The sequence below is a fragment of the Bufo bufo genome, chromosome 4 (genome assembly GCF_905171765.1).
Source record: "Bufo bufo chromosome 4, aBufBuf1.1, whole genome shotgun sequence".
NCBI classification, from domain to species: Eukaryota; Metazoa; Chordata; class Amphibia; order Anura; family Bufonidae; genus Bufo; species Bufo bufo.
The window spans coordinates 635,258,393-635,277,200 of NC_053392.1; the positions used below are offsets into that span (position 1 = coordinate 635,258,393).

The following is an 18,808-nucleotide window of genomic DNA, read 5'->3' on the forward strand; positions in this document are numbered from 1 at the left end:
TGACCACGGACGCCTCCCTTCTGGGCTGGGGAGCCCATCTGGGACACAATACAGTTCAGAATACCTGGAATCCTCAGGAGAGACTCCTGTCGTCCAATCTGAGGGAGCTAAGGGCGGTGAGGTTAGCCCTCAATCACTTCTCACCTCTCATCCAAGGTCAAGCCGTGAGAGTACGGACCGACAACACGACTGTGGTTGCTTATCTAAACAGACAGGGAGGAACGAGATCCCGGACCCTCCTGAGGGAGGTGGGATTGATTTTATCTTGGGCAGAGAGCAATCTATCTCATCTAGTGGCAGTTCACATCAGGGGGGATCTCAATATAGTAGCAGATCGCCTAAGTCGGGGCCTTCCGGTACCAGGAGAATGGTCCCTGAACGACAACATCTTCTCCAGGCTAGTCCAACGCTGGGGGACTCCAGAGATCGATTTGATGGCAACCCGTCTGAACGCCAAAGTAAGCAAATTCTGCTCCTTGTACAAGGAGGACAATCCGGTAGCGATAGATGCTCTGTCCATAACATGGAGGTTCAGGCTGGCCTATGTATTCCCTCCAATTTCCATGATACCAAGGGTATTGATGAAGATCAAGCAAGACCAGACCTCAGTGATAGCCATCATCCCATTCTGGCCGAAGAGGTCTTGGTTCACCCAGCTCATGCAGATGAGTCAGGGCAATTATTGGAGACTTCCCCTAATACAGGACCTTGTGTATCAGGACACAGGTCCCTGTCTAGATCTGAGGAGGCTCAGTCTGACAGCCTGGAGACTGACCGGTCCCTTCTAGTAGCTAGAGGGCTTTCGGTGGAGGTCCTGAGAACAATCTCTCACTCCAGAGCGGATTCTACGAATCAGAAATATTCCCGCATATTCAAGATATTTATGCGATGGTGCACGGATAGAGAGGTAGTTTCCTCAGATCCTCCTCTCTCTGAGATTCTTCAATTCCTGCAAGATGGTCTAGACAAGGGTCTAAGCCCATCTACATTGAGAGCTCACGTCGCTGCCTTGTCAGCATGCCTTGGTAAGCCAATTTCTCAGGACCCCCTAATTAAGAGGTTCCTTAAGGGTGCTCAGAGGCTTAGGCCCAGCATCCAGAGACCAATCCCTGAGTGGGAGCTGCCAGTGGTCCTAAGGGGGTTGTGCTCCCCCCCCTTCGAGCCTTTGGAACAGGTAGACTTAAAGTACTTTTCCCTCAAGGTTACCTTTCTCTTGGCCATAACATCAGCCAAGAGGGTTGGGGAGCTCCAGGCTCTGGGGGCAGCGGAACCATACTTAAGTTTTCTGCAGGACAAGGTCCTGTTAAGATTTCTGCCTACCTTTTTACCAAAGGTTCCTTCGTTTGCGAACACCAACCAGACGATAACTCTGCCGGTGTTCTCTCCTACCTCTAACTCTCCTGAGGAGGAGAGATTACTTTCCTTGGACATCCCAAGAGTCCTTAGAATTTATTTGAATAGAACGGAAGAGTTTAGGAGATCAGAAAACCTGCTGATCTCTTATTCGGGGAACAATAAAGGGCTCAAGGTTTCCAAGCCCACCTTGAGCAGATGGATTAAGGACGCTATTAAGCTGACTTTTACGTCCCAAGACTTACCACCGCCATCTTTCTTATCTGCCCATTCTACAAGGGCAGTTTCTACATCATATGCGGAAAGGAAGCTAATCCCCTTAGAGCAAATTTGTGCGGCTGCCTCGTGGAGCACGCAAAACACCTTTATTTCCCATTACCGCCTGGAGAATAGGCGTTCAGAGGGAACAGCCTTTGGACGGTCCGTGTTAGATGCTGCTCGTCCATAGGTCAGCTCTCTAACTCCTGTGGGATTATTAGCTACTTAGTGCTAGTCCTTTGCCCTCCCAAGATTTGTGTGAGGTTCCTTGCTACTTCCCCACTTGTGCTGCTGGTTAGGACGAAAGGGAAGCGTCAATTTTGACGTAAATTTGTTTTCCCTTAGTCCTAACAGCAGAACACAAATATCCCTCCCTCTATGCTGTTATGTTTACTTGTTAAAAAAAGCAACTAGCCCTGTGTGAGGGCGGCCTATATAAGGAGGGGGGAGTTAATTAATTAATTAATTAATAGAGATGCAGAATTTTATTCAGCAAAAATTCCGCCTGTCCTGACCAGCTTCACAGGGGCGAATACCCCCCACTTGTGCTGCTGTTAGGACTAAGGGAAAACAAATTTACGTCAAAATTGACGCTTCCCTCCAATTTCCATGATACCGAGGGTATTGATGAAGATCAAGCAAGACCAGACCTCGGTGATCGCCATCATGCCTTTCTGGCCAAAGAGGTCTTGGTTCACCCAGCTCATGCAGATGAGTCAGGGCAATTATTGGAGACTTCCCCTAATACATGACCTTGTGTATCAGGACACAGGTCCCTGTCTAGATCTGAGGAGGCTCAATCTGACAGCCTGGAGATTGACAGGTCCCTTCTAGAAGCTAGAGGGTTATCTGTGGAGGTCCTGAGAACAATTTCTCACTCCAGAGCGGAATCTACAAGCAAGAAGTATTCTAGAATCTACAGAATATTCCTGCAATGGTGCAATGACAGAGAGGTAGTTGCCTCAGACCCTCCTCTCTCCGCTATTCTACAATTCCTCCAGGATGGTCTAGACAAGGGTCTAAGCCCATCTACACTCAGAGCTCACGTCTCTGCCTTATCGGCATGCCTTAGCAGACCGATTTCTCAGGACCCTCTAATCAAAAGGTTCCTGAAGGGAGCCGAGAGGCTTAAACCCAGAATCCTGAGACCAGTCCCACAGTGGGACTTAACAGTGGTTCTAAAAGGGTTATGTGTTTCCCCCTTTGAGCCTTTGAATGAGGTAGACTTGAGGTTCCTATCCCTAAAGATCAACTTCTTACTAGCTATCACATCAGTTAAGAGAGTTGGGGAACTTCAGGCTCTGGGGGCTTCTGAGCCCTATTTAAAATTCCTTCAAGACAAGGTCCTGTTAAGGTTTTTGCCAACCTTTTTACCAAAGGTTCCTACTTTTTCTAATATCAATCAGACAATATGTCTGCCCACTTTTTCACCGGCTGCGACTTCTCCCGAGGAGGAAAAGCTCCGTACATTGGACATCTCAAGAGGTCTTAGGATATATTTGGACAGAACAAGCGAATTTAGAAGATCGGAAAACCTCCTTCTGACCTATTCAGGGAAGAACTGGGGTCTGAAGGCCTCCAAACCCACTCTGAGCAGGTGGATTAAAGAAGCAATCCGTCTGGCCTTTCTGTCCAAGATTTGACGCCTCCTTCTTTTGTCTCCGCCCATTCTACCAGGGCTGTATCCACCTCTTATGCAGAGAAGAAACTGATCCCCTTAGATCAGATTTGTGCAGCCGCTTCTTGGAGTTCTCTGAACACCTTCATCTCGCATTATCGTCTAGAGGCTAGACAGGCGGAGGGAATGGCCTTTGGACAATCCGTTTTAAGTGCCGCCCTCTCCTGAGAGGGGAGTAGGGAGCCCTCCCAATTTGGGTGAGGTTTCTTGCTACTTCCCCACTTGTGCTGCTGGTTAGGACGAAAGGGAAGCGTCAATTTTGACGTAAATTTGTTTTCCCTTAGTCCTAACAGCAGCACACAAATTTCCCTCCCCTTGTGTTATTTATTATCATTTACTTGTTATAAAGCAACCCCGTCCAGTTAGGGGCCGGGTTATATGGGGTAGGGGCTTAATTAATTAATTACTAATTAGGATACTTAGGCAGAAATTTTTTGTGTTCATTAAAAATTCCGCCTGTCCTGACCAGCTTCACAGGGGCAAATACCCCACTTGTGCTGCTGTTAGGACTAAGGGAAAACAAATTTACGTCAAAATTGACGCTTCCTGCAGCACAGGTGAGGCAGAATGGAGTAGAGAGGGGGGTCATGAGAAGTTTCTATATCTTCTCCAGGGTGACCATATCTGGAGGAAGGGAGACCTAGTCCCTAATTCCCAGTGAGAGATTTCCTCAAACCTGTAGATCTGGTCGACCTTATTTACCCAGTGATCTATCTTAGGGGTTTCAGAGGAGAGCCAGTGGGAGGGCAAAAGCAATCTGGCTGCTGCCAGTAGTAGAGAGAAGAGAGGAACCTTATGTGAGCTTATTCCTCCTACCCCCAGAGTAAGCAGGACCAGGTCCGGGGTGCAGGGAGAAGAGGTCAGGGCAAATCTGATTGCTAGCTTTTCCTATTTCAGACCACCAGGCCTTGATAGGTTCGCAAGACCACCAGATGTGGAAGTAGGTAGCCTTTTCTTTGAGGCATCTCCAACAAACATCTGGAGATCCTGGTCTATAAAGGCAGGTCTTGTCTGGGGTCCTGTACCAGCGGAGTAGAATTGTGTAACTGTTTTCTTGGATGTGGATGCATCTAGAGATCTTATGTGGTGAGATTTTTGCTGTTTTAGAAAACGAGAAGGTCCGCTTTAAATCCCTCTCCCATAGACCTATTGCAGCGGGTTTTGGACAAGAAGGAGACGTCTTAAGTGACTTGTATATTGTTGATATTGTTTTGGGAGGGGGTAGCAGATTGCCGATCAGCCTCTCAGACCAGCTAGCTTCTCTCGGGGAGGGGTATTTTTTATAAGAAGAAGTGCTTTTGACCTTAGAAAGTGCATAAGCATATGATTTTGAGTGGGTAGTCCCAGTGGCGGATTACAATAGGGACGTTCGGGCCGGCAGCCCCGGGCCCAGCACCGCTGGGGGGCCCAACGCTGACCCGAACGCCCACATACTGCTGCGGGGCACGGGAGCGCATAGCTCCCTGTCCCGTCCGCGATCACCGCCATAGGCTTCAGGCCTTGAAGGCCTGAGGCCTATGCGGTAGAGAAATCCCGGCGCAGGCGTGCGTGATGACGTCATCGCGCGCCTGTGCCGAGACGCAGCACTGTGACGCGCCTGACTCTGTGAGCAAGCGCCTGGCCCTGGACATACAGTAGGTGAGTATTTATCTTTTCATTTTTTTGTTCATTTTTTAATTTTTTTATTTCATATTAGGGAAGTTAAATCGAGTACATTGGGGGGGGGGGAAATGTGGGGGCAGTATGGGGCCAAATTATTATGGGAGGGAATACTATGTGGGGGCTAATTACTATGTGGGGCAGTGTGGGGCCAAATTGCTATGTGGGGGCAAATTGCTGTGTGTGGGCAAATTACTATGTGGGGGCAGTGTGGGGGCAAAAAATTGCTATGTGGGGGCAAATTGCTATGTGGGGGCAGTGTGGGGGCAAAAAATTGCTATGTGGGGGAAGTGTGGGGGCAAATTGCTATGTGGGGGCAGTGTGGGGGCAAATTGCTATGTGGGGGCAAATTGCTATGTGGGGGCAGCATGGGGGAAATTGCCATGTGGGGGCAGTGTGGGGGCAAATTGCTATGTGGGGGCAAATTGCTATGTGGGGGCAGTGTGGGGGCAAATTGCTATGTGGGGGCAAATTGCTATGTGGGGGCAGCATGGGGGAAATTGCTATGTGGGGGCAAATTACTATGTGGGGGAAGTGTGGGGGCAAATTGCTATGTTGGGTCAGTGTGGGGGCAAATTGCTGTGTGGGGGCAAATTGCTATGTGGGGGCAGCGTGGGGGAAATTGCCATGTGGGGGCAGTGTGGGGGCAAATTACTGTGTGGGGGCAAATTACTATGTGGGGGCAGTGTGGGGTAATTTCTATGTGGGGACAGTGTGGGCAAATTACTATGTGGGGAAAACTATTGTGTGGGGGCAAATTACTATGTGGGGGCAGTGTGGGGACAAAATTACTATGTGGGGGCAGTGTGGGGGCAAATTGCTATGTGGGGGCAGTGTGGGGGCAAATTGCTATATGTGGCAGTGTGTGGGCAAATTACTATGTGGGGGCAAATTACTATGTGGGGGCAGTGTGGGGGCAAATTACTATGTGGGGGCAGTGTAGAGCAAATTACTGTGTGGGGGCAAACTACTATATGGGGGCAGTTTGGGGGAAATTACTGTGTGGAGGCAAATTACTATGGGGGGATTACTATGTGGGGGCAGTGTGGTGGAAATTACTATATGGGGTGTTGCTATTGGGGAGGCACTGTAGGGGCAATTCTATTATTTCTGGGGACACTATACAGAGATTATTACCTGGAGCACAATAGAGGGTAGTATTATTACTGGGGGTCTCTAGCGGACATTATAGCTGCTGTGGACACTATAGGAACATTTGGGGTAATTTATCAGACTGGTGTAAAGTAGAACTGGCTTAGTTGCCCATAGCAGCCAATCAGATTCCACCTTTCATATTTGACAGCTCTTTTGGAAATCCAGTTCTACTTTACACCAGTTTGATAAATTACCCCAATTATGTCTATTAGGGTCACTATTTTTTCAGCAGTATAGTACCTGGGGCATTGGGGGGCACAACGGGCACAGTATTGGGGGTGGCAGCAGGATGACACTGTGGGGACACCAGGATGAGGAGGTTGATGGAACAATGGAGAAATCTAACGTGTCTGTGTTACAAACTGTAGAGACGAGATGCGGCTGAAAATTTGCCATGGTGGTCTGGGTCAGATGGAGGAGAAGAGGAAAGAGAAGGTCTACATGACAGGAGATGTCCCTGGATGTAGGAGGTATGTGGTGCTGTATTCTCCTCCAAGTCTTTTTTATTACAATTATATGTATTTTAAATTTGGTGACCAAATTTTTCAGTTTAGGACCCAATTTGGGGTATTTTTTTTAGTCTGAAGATGTCATATGGCCTAAGAAGAGACTGTGGCGCCCATGAAGCACCGCAGCCTCTTCATACAAAAAACCCTAAACTAAAATGGAGGAGGGGGGGGCAAGTTGGGTAGAGGGCCCCGGGCCTATCATGCACTTAATCCGCCCCTGGGTAGTCCCAACTTCATGTGAAGCTCAGCTTCAGGAAGCATACAGCCATCTGAATCCAAAATGTCGGATAGGGGGAGCTTGGAGTACCTTAAGGGGATAGGACAGCTTTCTCTAGAGCTGAAACATCTTTAACGAGTAAGAGAGGAGCGGGTAAAGCCCCACCGCTGGCCGAGAACCACCCCCCAACCTTTAATGTGTTACCAATCATGGGGTTGGGTATCAGGCTAGGTGACGGAGGTGGTCTGTCAGCCGGCAGGAGGGCTCGGGCAGGGGTGTGAAGAAAGGCATTCTCCAGGAGAAGCCATGTTTTATGGGAGGGGCTTCTAACCCAGGCCACACCCCTGGAGAGTTGGATAGCTTTCATGTAAGTTTCAGGGTCAGGCAATACCTCCGTGAGCTCTAGATTTAGTAAGCGTGTCAAATGAGATAGGTGAGCTTCTCCCTGCCATATAGATCTGCGCATCATCTTACTCAGGGCGATAGAAGAGTTTTTGGGGGTCTCAATAGGGAGTACTTGCATCAGATAGGTTAGTCTTGGAATTACCACCAGAGACATGAGGATGTTCTTCCTCCCAAACCAGGAAAGGTATGGAAAGTCCAAGGAGTCCAGCTGGGCGGCCATTGAGAGTAGAAGGGGTTTGTACTTCATTGTATATAAATCAGATAGACAGGGAGTGCGCTTCACCCCAAGACATGTCAGTTGTTGGGTGCGCCAGTTACATGCGGAGTTCTTCTGGATGGAGGAGAGAACAGGGGGTGAGAGGCCAATATGTAGGACCTGAGATGTGGAGGGGTTCACTGTAAAACTGGACAGGGAACCAAAGTGACTGAGTATGGAGAGGATGGTTTCCATAGATCTGCAGGGGTTAGTTGCTGGGTGCGGTTTTATTACTTCTTTTTGGTGCCCGGCAGCGGGCACAGTGTCATTGCGCCCAGTGCCACGACCTCTGCCTGAACCATCAGCATAACGCCCACTCCCCCGTCCCTTAGTGCCGGCCTTCTTCATACTGACGGACTTTTTACTGCCCACAACAGACCGTCCCCAGGTGCAGGGCGGTATATGAGACAGAACAGATCCGGGACAGTATTGTAGCCACAGATTACTGTCATCTGCAGACACGGCTGTATGATGGCGGTTATATCTAGGACTATGTTACTCCCAATATACGGGGCAGAGATGCAATGCGCGGCCAGTAACGGTCTCTGGCGCAGACAAGAAAACTGGGTGCAGATTCAGTGGAATTTGTGTCTATGCTGATTCTCACTTTCTCCCAATATATGGCCTGAAGCGCTCAGACGGTATTCTAATGCAGAGCACGGAGATGAATGGGTTAAACAGCTGGCAGCAACAATGTGGTCAGATTCTGGGGCACAAACGGCTGTTTTCAGGGCTCTTCTTCCGCTCTCTGCCCGGATACACAGAAGGTGCTGCACAGACGGCAGAAGTCAGACGCCTTCTAGTAGGAGAGACAATGAAGACGGGTTTGTGTCAATAAAAAATATATAAAAAGTGCAAATCTGCCCTTGAAATTGCTGCCAATTAAAAGGACTTTTGGGTCTTTGAAAGGTCTTGAGAAGAGTAATGTGCGACCCCGATCTCCCTCCCTGACCGGCAATGAGCCGACCCCGTGACCGGGGGCCATATAGCAGGACGCGCTCCGGCCAGCCAATCACTGTGATGCCAGGAGAGAACATGGCCGATGGCGATACTGCATGGTTATTGGCTGCTAAGAAGGCGCCAGACGTGCGGGGAGGAGACTGGAGCATGGCGCTACTCGGCCGAGCGCTCGCTCATCACTGCGCGGCTCGCGGCTTCTGATGTCTCCATGAGCAGAGAAGGAAGGCTTCACAGACGTAGAGATGGCAGCAGAATGGCAGCGGGGCAGCTGTGAGCGGGGGAGGCTGCCGCCAGGGATGGTGGGTCTCCTGCTGGACTGCTGGGATCTGACAGTCTCTCTGCCTATGGAGATCAGCTATCCTCTGGCCGCGGCTTTGTCTGCTTCCCATACTACTGGTGCCGGGATATCAGGGGACCGTTCTGTTGGAGGAGGACTTCTAGAGGTCAGCGCTCTGGGCTAGCCTTACAGACACAGAAGGCAGAGACATCGTCCTCCAATAATGCCGTAAAGAGACATCTCAGCCTCCTCCTCAATAGGCAGCACGGGGTCCTCCACCGGCGGCGCACGCGCTAATCCACATCTGTCCACCACTGGTATGAATGTGCGCCATGGAACGTCGCCCTGGCAGCCATCCTCCAGTAGATGAAGGCCACAAACGGTGACCCCCCATCTCAATGGGCAGGGGATTGGCAAAATATGCATTACATGGAGACTGTAATGTAGAGGCCGGTAATACGGAGGCTGTAATATAATGTGGAGGCTGGTGATGTAACATGGAGGCTGGTAATATAGAGGCTGTAATATAATGTGGAGGCCAGTGATGTAACATGGAGGCTGATAATATAGAGGCTGTAATATAATGTGGAGGCTATAATGTAATGTAGAGGCTGATAATATACTATGCAGGCTGTGATGTAATGTGGAGGCTGGTAATATGAAGGCTGTAATATAATGTAGAGGCTGTGATGTAATGTTGAGGCTTTAAATATGGAGGCTGTAATATAATGTTTAGGTTGATAAAATAATGTGGAAGCTGTAATATAATGTGGAGCAGAATAATGTAATGTGGAGGCTGGTAGTATGGAGGCTGTAATGTAATGTAGAGACTGGTAATATTGAGTCTGTAATATAATGTGGAGGAAGTTAATGTAATATGGAGGCTGTAATAGAAACATAGATGTAATGCAGAGGCTGGTAATATAAAGGCTGTAATATAATGTAGAGGCTGTGATGTAATGTGGAGGCTGGTAGTATGGAGGCTGTAATGTAATGTTTAGGATGTGATGTAATTTAGAGGACGATAATATGGAGTCTGTAATATAATGTGGAGGCCGGTAATACGGAGGCTGTAATATAATGTGGAGGCCGGTAATGTAACATGGAGGCTGGCAATATTTAGGATGTAATATAATGTGGAGGCTATAATGTATTGTAGAGGCTGTAATATGTTGTTGAGGTTGATAATATACTATGGAGGCTGTGAAGTAATGTGGAGGCTGGTAAAATGGAGGCTGTAATATAATTTGGAAGCTATAATGTAATACATAGGCTGGTAATATGAAGGCTGTAATATAATGTGATGTAATGTGGAGGCTGGTAGTATGGAGGCTGTAATGTAATTTTTAGGATGTGATGTAATGTAGAGGACAGTAATATGGAGTCTGTAATATAATGTGGAGGCCGGTAATGTAACATGGAGGCTGTAATGTAATGTGGAGGCTGGTAATATTTAGGCTGTAATATAATGTGGAGGCTGTAATATGTTGTTGAGGTGGATAATATAATATGGAGGCTGTAATATAATGAAGATGCTGTAAATATGGAGGCTGTAATATAATGTTGAAGTTGATAATGTAGAGGCTGTGATGTAATGTGGAGGCTATAATGTAATATGGAGGCTGTAATATCATGTGAAGGCTGGAATATAATGTGTAGGTTGTAATAGAATGTGGAGGCTGTGATATTATGTGGAGCCTGATAATGTAATGTGGAGGCTGGTAGTATGGAGGCTGTAATGTAATGTAGAGGAAGGTAATGTAATATGGAGGCTGTAATATAATGTGGAGGAAGGTAATGTAATATGGAGGCTGTAATATCATGTGGAGGCTGGAATATAATGTGGAAGCTGTAATATTATATGTAGGCTGTAATGTAATGTGGAGGCTGTAATGTAATGTAGAGGCTGGTAGTATGGAGGCTGTAATGTAATGTAGAGGCTGGTAATATGGAGGCTGTATTAGAAACATAGATGTAATATGGAGGCTGTAATATAAGGTGGAGGCTATAATGCAGAGGCTGTAATAGAATGTGGAGGCTGGTAGTATGGAGGCTGTAATGTAAGGTGGAGGCTATAATGCAGAGGCTGTAATAGAATGTGGAGGCTGGTAGGATGGAGGCTGTAATAGAAACATAGATGTAATATGGAGGCTGTAATATAATGCAGAGGCTGTAATAGAATGTGGAGGCTGGTAGTATGGAGGCTGTAATATAATGTCGAGGTTGATAATATAATATAGAGACTTTATTTTAATGTGAAGGATATGATGTAATTTACAGGCTGGTAACATGGAGGCTGGAAAATGAAAACCACCAGCACTTCTGAGCTCAGCCAATCAGAGCTGGAGGGCGGGGCCTGGAGTTCAGGAACAGCCCCGCCCCCAGTTCTCTTTCAGGTCCGCCCATGCTCCATATAAAGGAGGGCTCTGGGCTGAGCAGTCACTGCTCTCTGCTCCTCACACCTAGAAGATGTCTGGTCGCGGTAAAGGAGGGAAAGGGCTCGGGAAAGGCGGCGCCAAGCGGCACAGGAAGGTGCTCCGTGATAACATCCAGGGCATCACCAAGCCTGCCATCCGCCGCCTAGCTCGCAGGGGAGGCGTCAAGCGCATCTCCGGCCTCATCTATGAGGAGACTCGCGGGGTGCTGAAAGTCTTCCTGGAGAACGTCATCCGGGACGCCGTCACCTACACCGAGCACGCCAAGAGGAAGACCGTCACCGCCATGGACGTGGTCTACGCGCTCAAGCGCCAGGGCCGCACTCTCTACGGCTTCGGGGGTTAATGCTGCCGCCTCCTCCGTCCTCACAGCACAAAGGCTCTTCTCAGAGCCGCCCACATCTTCCCGGGGAGGAGCTACTATTCCACTGAGGGGTTAACACCGCCCGCACATCAGGAGATCAGCGGCGCCCTGTGCTCAGTACAGCCGGAGGTCTACATTACAGAAACCCCCAATAATCGGTGTAAATCCCGAGGCCCGGGTGTTCTCCCCCGCAGCTACGAGACGAGCTGTGCTCGGAGACTGAGGGGTTAATCCGTCCTGCCAATGAGCGGCGCTGGTACAGGTCACATGACCGGCTCCTCCTGTAAATCAGCAGCTCAACTACGAGCTCTCCCAGCCAATAGCAGAGCTCTGGACCCCGCAGCCGTTATGTGCCGGTGAGCCCCGCCCCCCGCTGTCTCCTCCCCTCCCCCCCGCTCTTCTCAGAGCCCCCACCTTCTCTAGGACGGAGCTGCCGCATTGTGTGAATACATGGAAGCCTCATGTCCGAGGCGGATTATTCCCTCATTATAGACCACTGATCGGGAGGATGGGGGGAGTAGTGATCGTATACTCGGGAGGATGAGGGGAGTAGTGATCGGCCAAAGAGAAGGATGGGGGGAGTAGTGATCGGCCAGAGAGAAGGGTGGGGGGAGTAGTGATCGGCCAGAGAGAAGGGTGGGGGGAGTAGTGATCGGACACTTGAGGAGGATGGGGGGAGTAGTGATCGTATACTCGGGAGGATGAGGGGAGTAGTGATCGGCCAAAGAGAAGGATGGGGGAGTAGTGATCAGACACTGAGGAGGATGGGGGAGTAGTGATCAGTCAGTGAGGAGGATGGGGGAGTAGTGATCTGCTGATGGATGGATGTGAGCCCCGCCGTGCGCTCTATCCCCGGACACCAGCGCAGAGAGAAGGGGGCGGGGCTATAGAACAAGTGCTTTGCAGTGATTGGCTGATCTCTGGCTTTTGAAATTCCCGCTCAATCACAGTCCGGTCAGAATCCAGCGGCCGTGGAGGAGCAGTCCATTACACACAGGGGACGAACCCTCTACAGCAGCAATGTCTGCCCGTACTGGCAGCAGGTCAGGAGCGGTAAGTGCCCCTGTGTGACGCCTCCTCCACAGCGGAGATCAGCGGCTTTGCCAGCTCAGTCGTGCAGACCATGTGGGGGGCTCTTAGAAGAGCCTTTGGTTCCGGGCTCACTTGCTCTTGGCCGACTTGGTGCTCTCGGTCTTCTTGGGCAGCAGCACGGCCTGGATGTTGGGCAGGACGCCTCCCTGGGCGATGGTGACGCCGCCCAGCAGCTTGTTGAGCTCCTCGTCGTTGCGCACGGCCAGCTGCAGGTGGCGGGGGATGATGCGGGTCTTCTTGTTGTCGCGGGCGGCATTGCCGGCCAGCTCCAGGATCTCGGCGGTGAGATACTCGAGCACAGCGGCCAAGTAGACGGGAGCGCCGGCGCCCACCCTCTGGGCGTAGTTGCCCTTGCGGAGGAGCCTGTGCACTCGGCCGACCGGGAACTGGAGCCCTGCCCGGGAGGAGCGGGTCTTGGCCTTAGCCCGGACTTTGCCTCCTTGTTTGCCGCGTCCAGACATCGTCCTCTTCTCTGTACAGATGAGACTGACAGCCCCGCTCCGCCCGTCACTTCTTATACCGGATGGCGCAGGGAGAACTCCTCTGTGATTGGCCGAATCCAAACCCAGTTGAGGAAGCAGATGACCTGAAAGGCTTGTGAGGACACGCCCCCTTTTCTCCACCAATTGCCGGCCGCCCCCATAGCACCGGTGTATCCCCGAGTGCCCGGCTCTGTGGGTCCATCCAGCCGCTCGTCCTTCACTACCTCCTCCTCCTCAAGTGTCCAATCACTACTCCCCCCATCCTCCTCAGTGTCCAATCACTACTCCCCCCATCCTCCTCAGTGTCCAATCACTACTCCCCCCATCCTCCTCAGTGTCCAATCACTACTCCCTCCATCCTTCTCTCTGGCCAATCACTACTCCCCCCATCCTCCTCAGTGTCCAATCCCTACTCCCCCCATCCTTCTCTCTGGCCAATCACTACTCCCCTCATCCTCCTCAGTGTCCAATCACTACTCCCCCCATCCTCCTCAGTGTCCAATCACTACTCCCCCCATCCTCCTCAGTGTCCAATCACTACTCCCCTCATCCTCCCGAGTATACGATCACTACTCCCCTCATTCTCCCGATCAGTGGTCTATAATGAGGGAATAATCCGCCTCGGACATGAGGCTTCCATGTATTCACACAATGCGGCAGCTCCGTCCTAGAGAAGGTGGGGGCTCTGAGAAGAGCGGGGGGCGGAGACAGCAGGAGGGGCGGGGCTCACATCCATTCATTCAGCTGAGCCAGGGGGGGCGGAGCAGGAGGGGCTCACATCATCCATTCAGATGAGCCGGGGGCGGAGCTTCTCCACGGCCGCTGAATTCTAACCGGACGGTAATTGAGCGGGAATTTCAAAAGTCATGGTACTAGTTCTATAGCCCCGCCCCCATAGCCTGCTCAGTATTAACCCGTCAGTGGCCGCCTTCTCCCGCCCCCCACCGGAGAAGGGGAGAACAGTCCCGTATTCACTGTGCGGAGAAGAGCGGCTCCATCGCTGCGCTGGTGTCCAGGGATAGAGCGCACGACCCCCCTGCACGCACAGTACACTCAGCGGCGGCATCACTACCAGCAGGGGGCGGGGCGCAGTGAGGGGCGGTTATCAGCCGAGCAGCGAGGCCCTGACAGGGTTAACCCGCCCCCTATTCCTGCCCGCAGAGGAGCCGGAGCCCCCGCCCGCTGTGAGCGGAGAACGAGGGCAGAAGGGCGGAGTGGAGCTCGTCTGAGGAGGAGGTGGCGGCTCTGAGAAGAGCCTTTGGGGGAGAGGTGCGGGCGGCGCCGGTCACTTCTTGGCCGCGCTCTTCTTGGCTTTCGCCGCTTTCTTAGCCGGACTCTTGGCAGCCTTGGGTTTGGCCGCCTTCTTAGCCGGACTCTTGGCCAGCTTCTTGGGGGCAGCCTTCGGCTTCTTGGGGCTCTTGGCTGCTTTCTTGGCCGCGGCTGGTTTCTTAGCCTTTTTCGGGCTCTTGGCCGGAGCCTTCTTGGGCTTCTTCGGGGATTTAGCGGGTTTCTTGGCCGCAGCAGCTGCAGGTTTCTTGGCCGCTGCCGGCTTCTTCTTGGCCGCCGCCTTGTCCTTGGTCTCCTGCTGCTTCTTGTTGAGCTTGAAGGAGCCGGAGGCGCCGCTGCCCTTCACCTGGGTGAGGGTCCCCTTGGTGACCAGAGCCCTGATGGCCACCTTGATGCGGCTATTGTTCTTCTCTACATCGCATCCTCCGGCAGCCAGAGCCTTCTTCAGGGCGGCCAGAGACACCCCGCTGCGCTCCTTGGAGGCGGACACGGCTGTGACCAGGAGCTCGGACACGCTGGGACCGGACGGCTTCTTGCTTTTCTTGGCGCCCCCTGCCGCGGCGGATTTCCTCGGCTGCTTCTTGGACTTGGCGGCCGCTTCGGCGGGAGGAGGAGCGGCGGCTGCTGGCGCGGTCTCTGCCATCGTGTGAGACGTGGAGAGAGAACACAAAGACTTCTCCTGGAGAAAACACTGAGGCCGGAGCCGGGACCGCCTCTTATATGTGGAGCGCTGCGCAGTGATTGGCTGCCGAGCTCCGCCCTCCTGCGCGTCTATTGGCTGACACTGGACACAGGCCCCGCCTTCACCCCTCTCAGCCCGGCTGCAGCTCCGCTCTCCCCTTGTGCTTCCCTGCCCGGGAGAAGAGCCCTTTAGCGGCTAGAACCGGACAGGAGAGGCCGCCTTCTCCCAGCCTTCCTCCTCCCGGACATCCCCCCTCACCGTGTGTCGCCGTCTGTGGCGGAGGAGGCCGGAGCAGGCCCCGGGATCTCCGCCACAGGCCTCCCGCTCTGCCTGCCGTTCTGCACATCCGGCTGGATCCGGCCCGATGGCTCCGCTGCGGGGGCTCGTTCCCTCTCTTCCCGGCCCTCGTCCCCATCCCAGGGCTCTTTCCCACAAGGTGGGGCCGCAGGAAGCTGCTTGGACGCTGCGGGGAGGAGCTGGAGCCGCGGAGAGGCCGGGAGGGTAACACAGGCGGCGGCCTCCGCTCCCTGCCGGCTCCAGTGCAGCGTACTCAAGTTGTGTGTAATAGGTGTTTCTGGGTGTAGTAGTGCAATATACACTAACCTGGTACGGCTGACTCTCTGCATAGGCAGGTGATGGTAGAAATTGTTTGTGACGCCAGTGCCAAGTAAACGGTGGCACGCCGTTTGCGGATAGCAGGAATAAATGAGGAACACCGTGATGTTAAAGCAGAACTCCAACTTTAGTAGTCATCATCAATACAGGGACATCAATGGAATCGCAGTTCCTTGGCATACAGTTGATTTGGCAATACGGTCGATGCAGGCAATACAGATTTAGCAAGGTTATTACAGAGTGTTAGACACAGGACTTGCAGTACAGGAGCTTGCACTCTATTTCTGTCTGATCCTGGAATATAGCAAATCTTCTCCAAGGCCCATTAACCTAGTTCTGGCTTTATATCCTTGGCTGTAGCTTTATAAAGTACCTCCTCTGTTATTCTGAGTACCTCTTGCTTTCCTGATCTTTGCCTCTGTCCCTCTCAGCTTCCTTAGGCTCGTTCACTTAAGTATTCCTGTTTCTGCATAAGGGAATTCAGGAGGGAATCTTCTCCTGGACAGCAGGCTTCAGGCCTGGACTTGTCTCAGACATTGTCTAATCTCCCACTGTAGATTACAGACACTAGACTCCGTCTGCCTTCTACTTCCCTGACTGGGCCTTATATAAACTAGGGCTCCCTCTAGTGAATAGAAGCTGGAATGACACCCCTAGCAGGCCTGTACATGCAAGTCTCAGTAACAGGAAAATACATGCATTACATTACATTACATGACATTTTATAAAACTGACATATACCAACTTCCCCATAATTAAGGAGGGACGACAGCACACCAAGTGACACTTTGGTAGTGACGGGCATTACAGTCCCCGTACACAACACCAGTGCTCCGTGTCCCCGCACATTCCCCGCCGCAGTGATGCCGCCTCATGTGTGTACAGGGCTCTCAGGGAGCAGAGATGCGTCTTGTGGTCAGGGCTCCGCAGATGACAGAGGACTTCTCTCCTGGGCTCCTGGCTGCAGCAGAGGGGGTGCCGGTACAATGGGGCAGAGTATGGCCCCGCCCCCCAGAAGTGTGGACCCCGCTTTACTGACCCCCGGAAACATTCTGGGGAGTAAGAAAAGTAGAGAAAACTGCCCCTATAATCCCCCTCATTGCACCTCCGTAATCTCAGTACAATACGGCAAAGTACAGTATAGTGCAGTATATTATAGTATAGTACAGATCAGTATAGTACAGTGTAGTATAGTACAGTATATTATAGTATAGTACAGTATAGTATATAATAGTACAGCACGGTATAGTACAGTATATTATAGCATAGTACACTACAGCACAGTATAGTAGTATATTATAGTATAGTACAGCAGAGTACAGTATAGTATATTATAGTACAGTATATTATAGTACAGTATATTATAGTATAGTACAGTATATTATAGTACAGCATAGTATAGTACAGTATATTATAGTACAGCATAGTATAGTACAGCATAGTATAGTACAGTATATTATATTATAGTGCAGTATATTATAGTACAGTATATTATAGTATAGTGCAGTATAGTATAGTATAGTACAGTATATTATAGTACAGTATATTATAGTACAGTATATTATAGTATAGTGCAGTATATAATATTATAGTACAGCATAGTATAGTGCAGTATAGTACAGTATAGTATATTATAGTATAGCACCGTATAGTACAGTATAGTATATTATAGCACAGTATAGTATAGGACAGTATAGTACAGTATAGTATATAATAGTACAGTACAGCACAGTATAGTACAGTATATTATAGTATAGCACAGTATAGTATAGGACAGTATAGTATATAATAGTACAGTATATTATAGTATAGTACATTATAGTACAGCACAGTATAGTACAGGATAGTATAGTACAGTGTAGTACAGGACTGTATAGTATAGTACAGCACAGTATAGTATAGTACAGTATTAGGGTTAGGGTATAGTATAGTACAGCGCAGTATAGTATAGTACAGTATAGTATAGTACAGCATAGTATAGCACAGTATAATATATTATAGTACAGTATAGCATAGTATAGGACAGTATAGTATAGCATAGTATAGGACAGTATAGTATATAATAGTATAGTATAGTACAGATTATTATAGTACAGTATAGCATAGTATAGTACAGTATATTATAGTACAGTATAGCATAGTATAGTACAGCACAGTATGGTATAGTACAGTATAATATAGTATAGCATAGTATAGGACAGTATAGTATATAATAGTACAGTTTAGTGAAGTACAGTATATTATAGTATAGTATAGGACAGCATAGTATAGCACAGTATAGTATAGTGCAGTATATTATAGTATAGCATAGTATAGGACAGTAAAGTATATAATAGTACAGTTTAGTGAAGTACAGTATATTATAGTATAGTTCAGATTATTATAGTATAGTACAGCACAGTATAGTACAGTATGGTATAGTACAGTATAATATAGTATAGCACAGTATAGTATAGGACAGTATAATATATAATAGTACAGTTTAGTGAAGTACAGTATATTATAGTATAGTACAGTATATTATAGTACAGTATAGCACAGTATAGTACAGCACAGTATAGTATAGGACAGTATAGTATAGTGCAGTGTATTATAGTATAGCATAGTATAGGACAGTATAGTATATAATAGTACAGTTTAGTATAGTACAGTATATTACAGTATAGTACAGATTATTATAGTATAGTATAGTATAGCACAGTATAGTATAGGACAGTATAGCACAGTATAGTATAGTGCAGTATATTATAGTATAGGATAGTATAGTATATAATAGTACAGTTTAGTATAGTACAGTATATTATAGTACAGCACAGTATAGTATAGTACAGTATATTATAGTACAGTATAGCACAGTATATTATAGGACACTGTAGTATAGTACAGTATAGTACAGCACAGTATAGTATAGCACAGTATAGTACAGTATATTATAGTACAGGATAGTATAGTACAGTACAGTATAGTACAGTACAGTATAGTACAGTACAGTATAGTACAGCACAGTATAGTACAGGACTGTATAGTATAGTACAGCACAGTATAGTATATTATAGTACAGTATAGTATATTATAGTATAGCACAGCACAGTATAGTACATTACAGCATAGTATAGTACAGCAT

The 18,808-nt window shown here is 49.3% G+C and overlaps 4 protein-coding genes across 4 annotated transcripts in view; 1 reads left to right on the forward strand and 3 right to left on the reverse strand.

Annotated features, from left to right (window-relative positions):
• Positions 1-18,808, reverse strand: part of LOC120999870 — a 199,048-nt gene that overhangs the window by 65,013 nt on the left and 115,227 nt on the right. Inside the window, exon 3 of the mRNA XM_040430920.1 lies at positions 4,708-4,722. Within this exon, the coding sequence (XP_040286854.1) occupies positions 4,708-4,722 (15 nt within the window). The remainder of the gene's footprint in view (positions 1-4,707; positions 4,723-18,808) is intronic.
• On the forward strand, positions 11,197-11,508 carry LOC120999881 (histone H4). The gene has a single exon (XM_040430931.1). It carries the CDS (start codon positions 11,197-11,199, stop codon positions 11,506-11,508), a length of 312 nt encoding a protein of 103 aa, XP_040286865.1.
• Positions 12,666-13,104, reverse strand: LOC120999875 (histone H2A type 1-like). The gene has a single exon (XM_040430926.1). The coding sequence runs from the start codon at positions 13,077-13,079 to the stop codon at positions 12,687-12,689; it is 393 nt and encodes a 130-aa protein (XP_040286860.1). The 5' UTR covers positions 13,080-13,104; the 3' UTR covers positions 12,666-12,686.
• Positions 14,386-15,283, reverse strand: LOC120999873 (histone H1B-like). Its single transcript, XM_040430924.1, has one exon. The coding sequence runs from the start codon at positions 15,028-15,030 to the stop codon at positions 14,386-14,388; it is 645 nt and encodes a 214-aa protein (XP_040286858.1). The 5' UTR covers positions 15,031-15,283.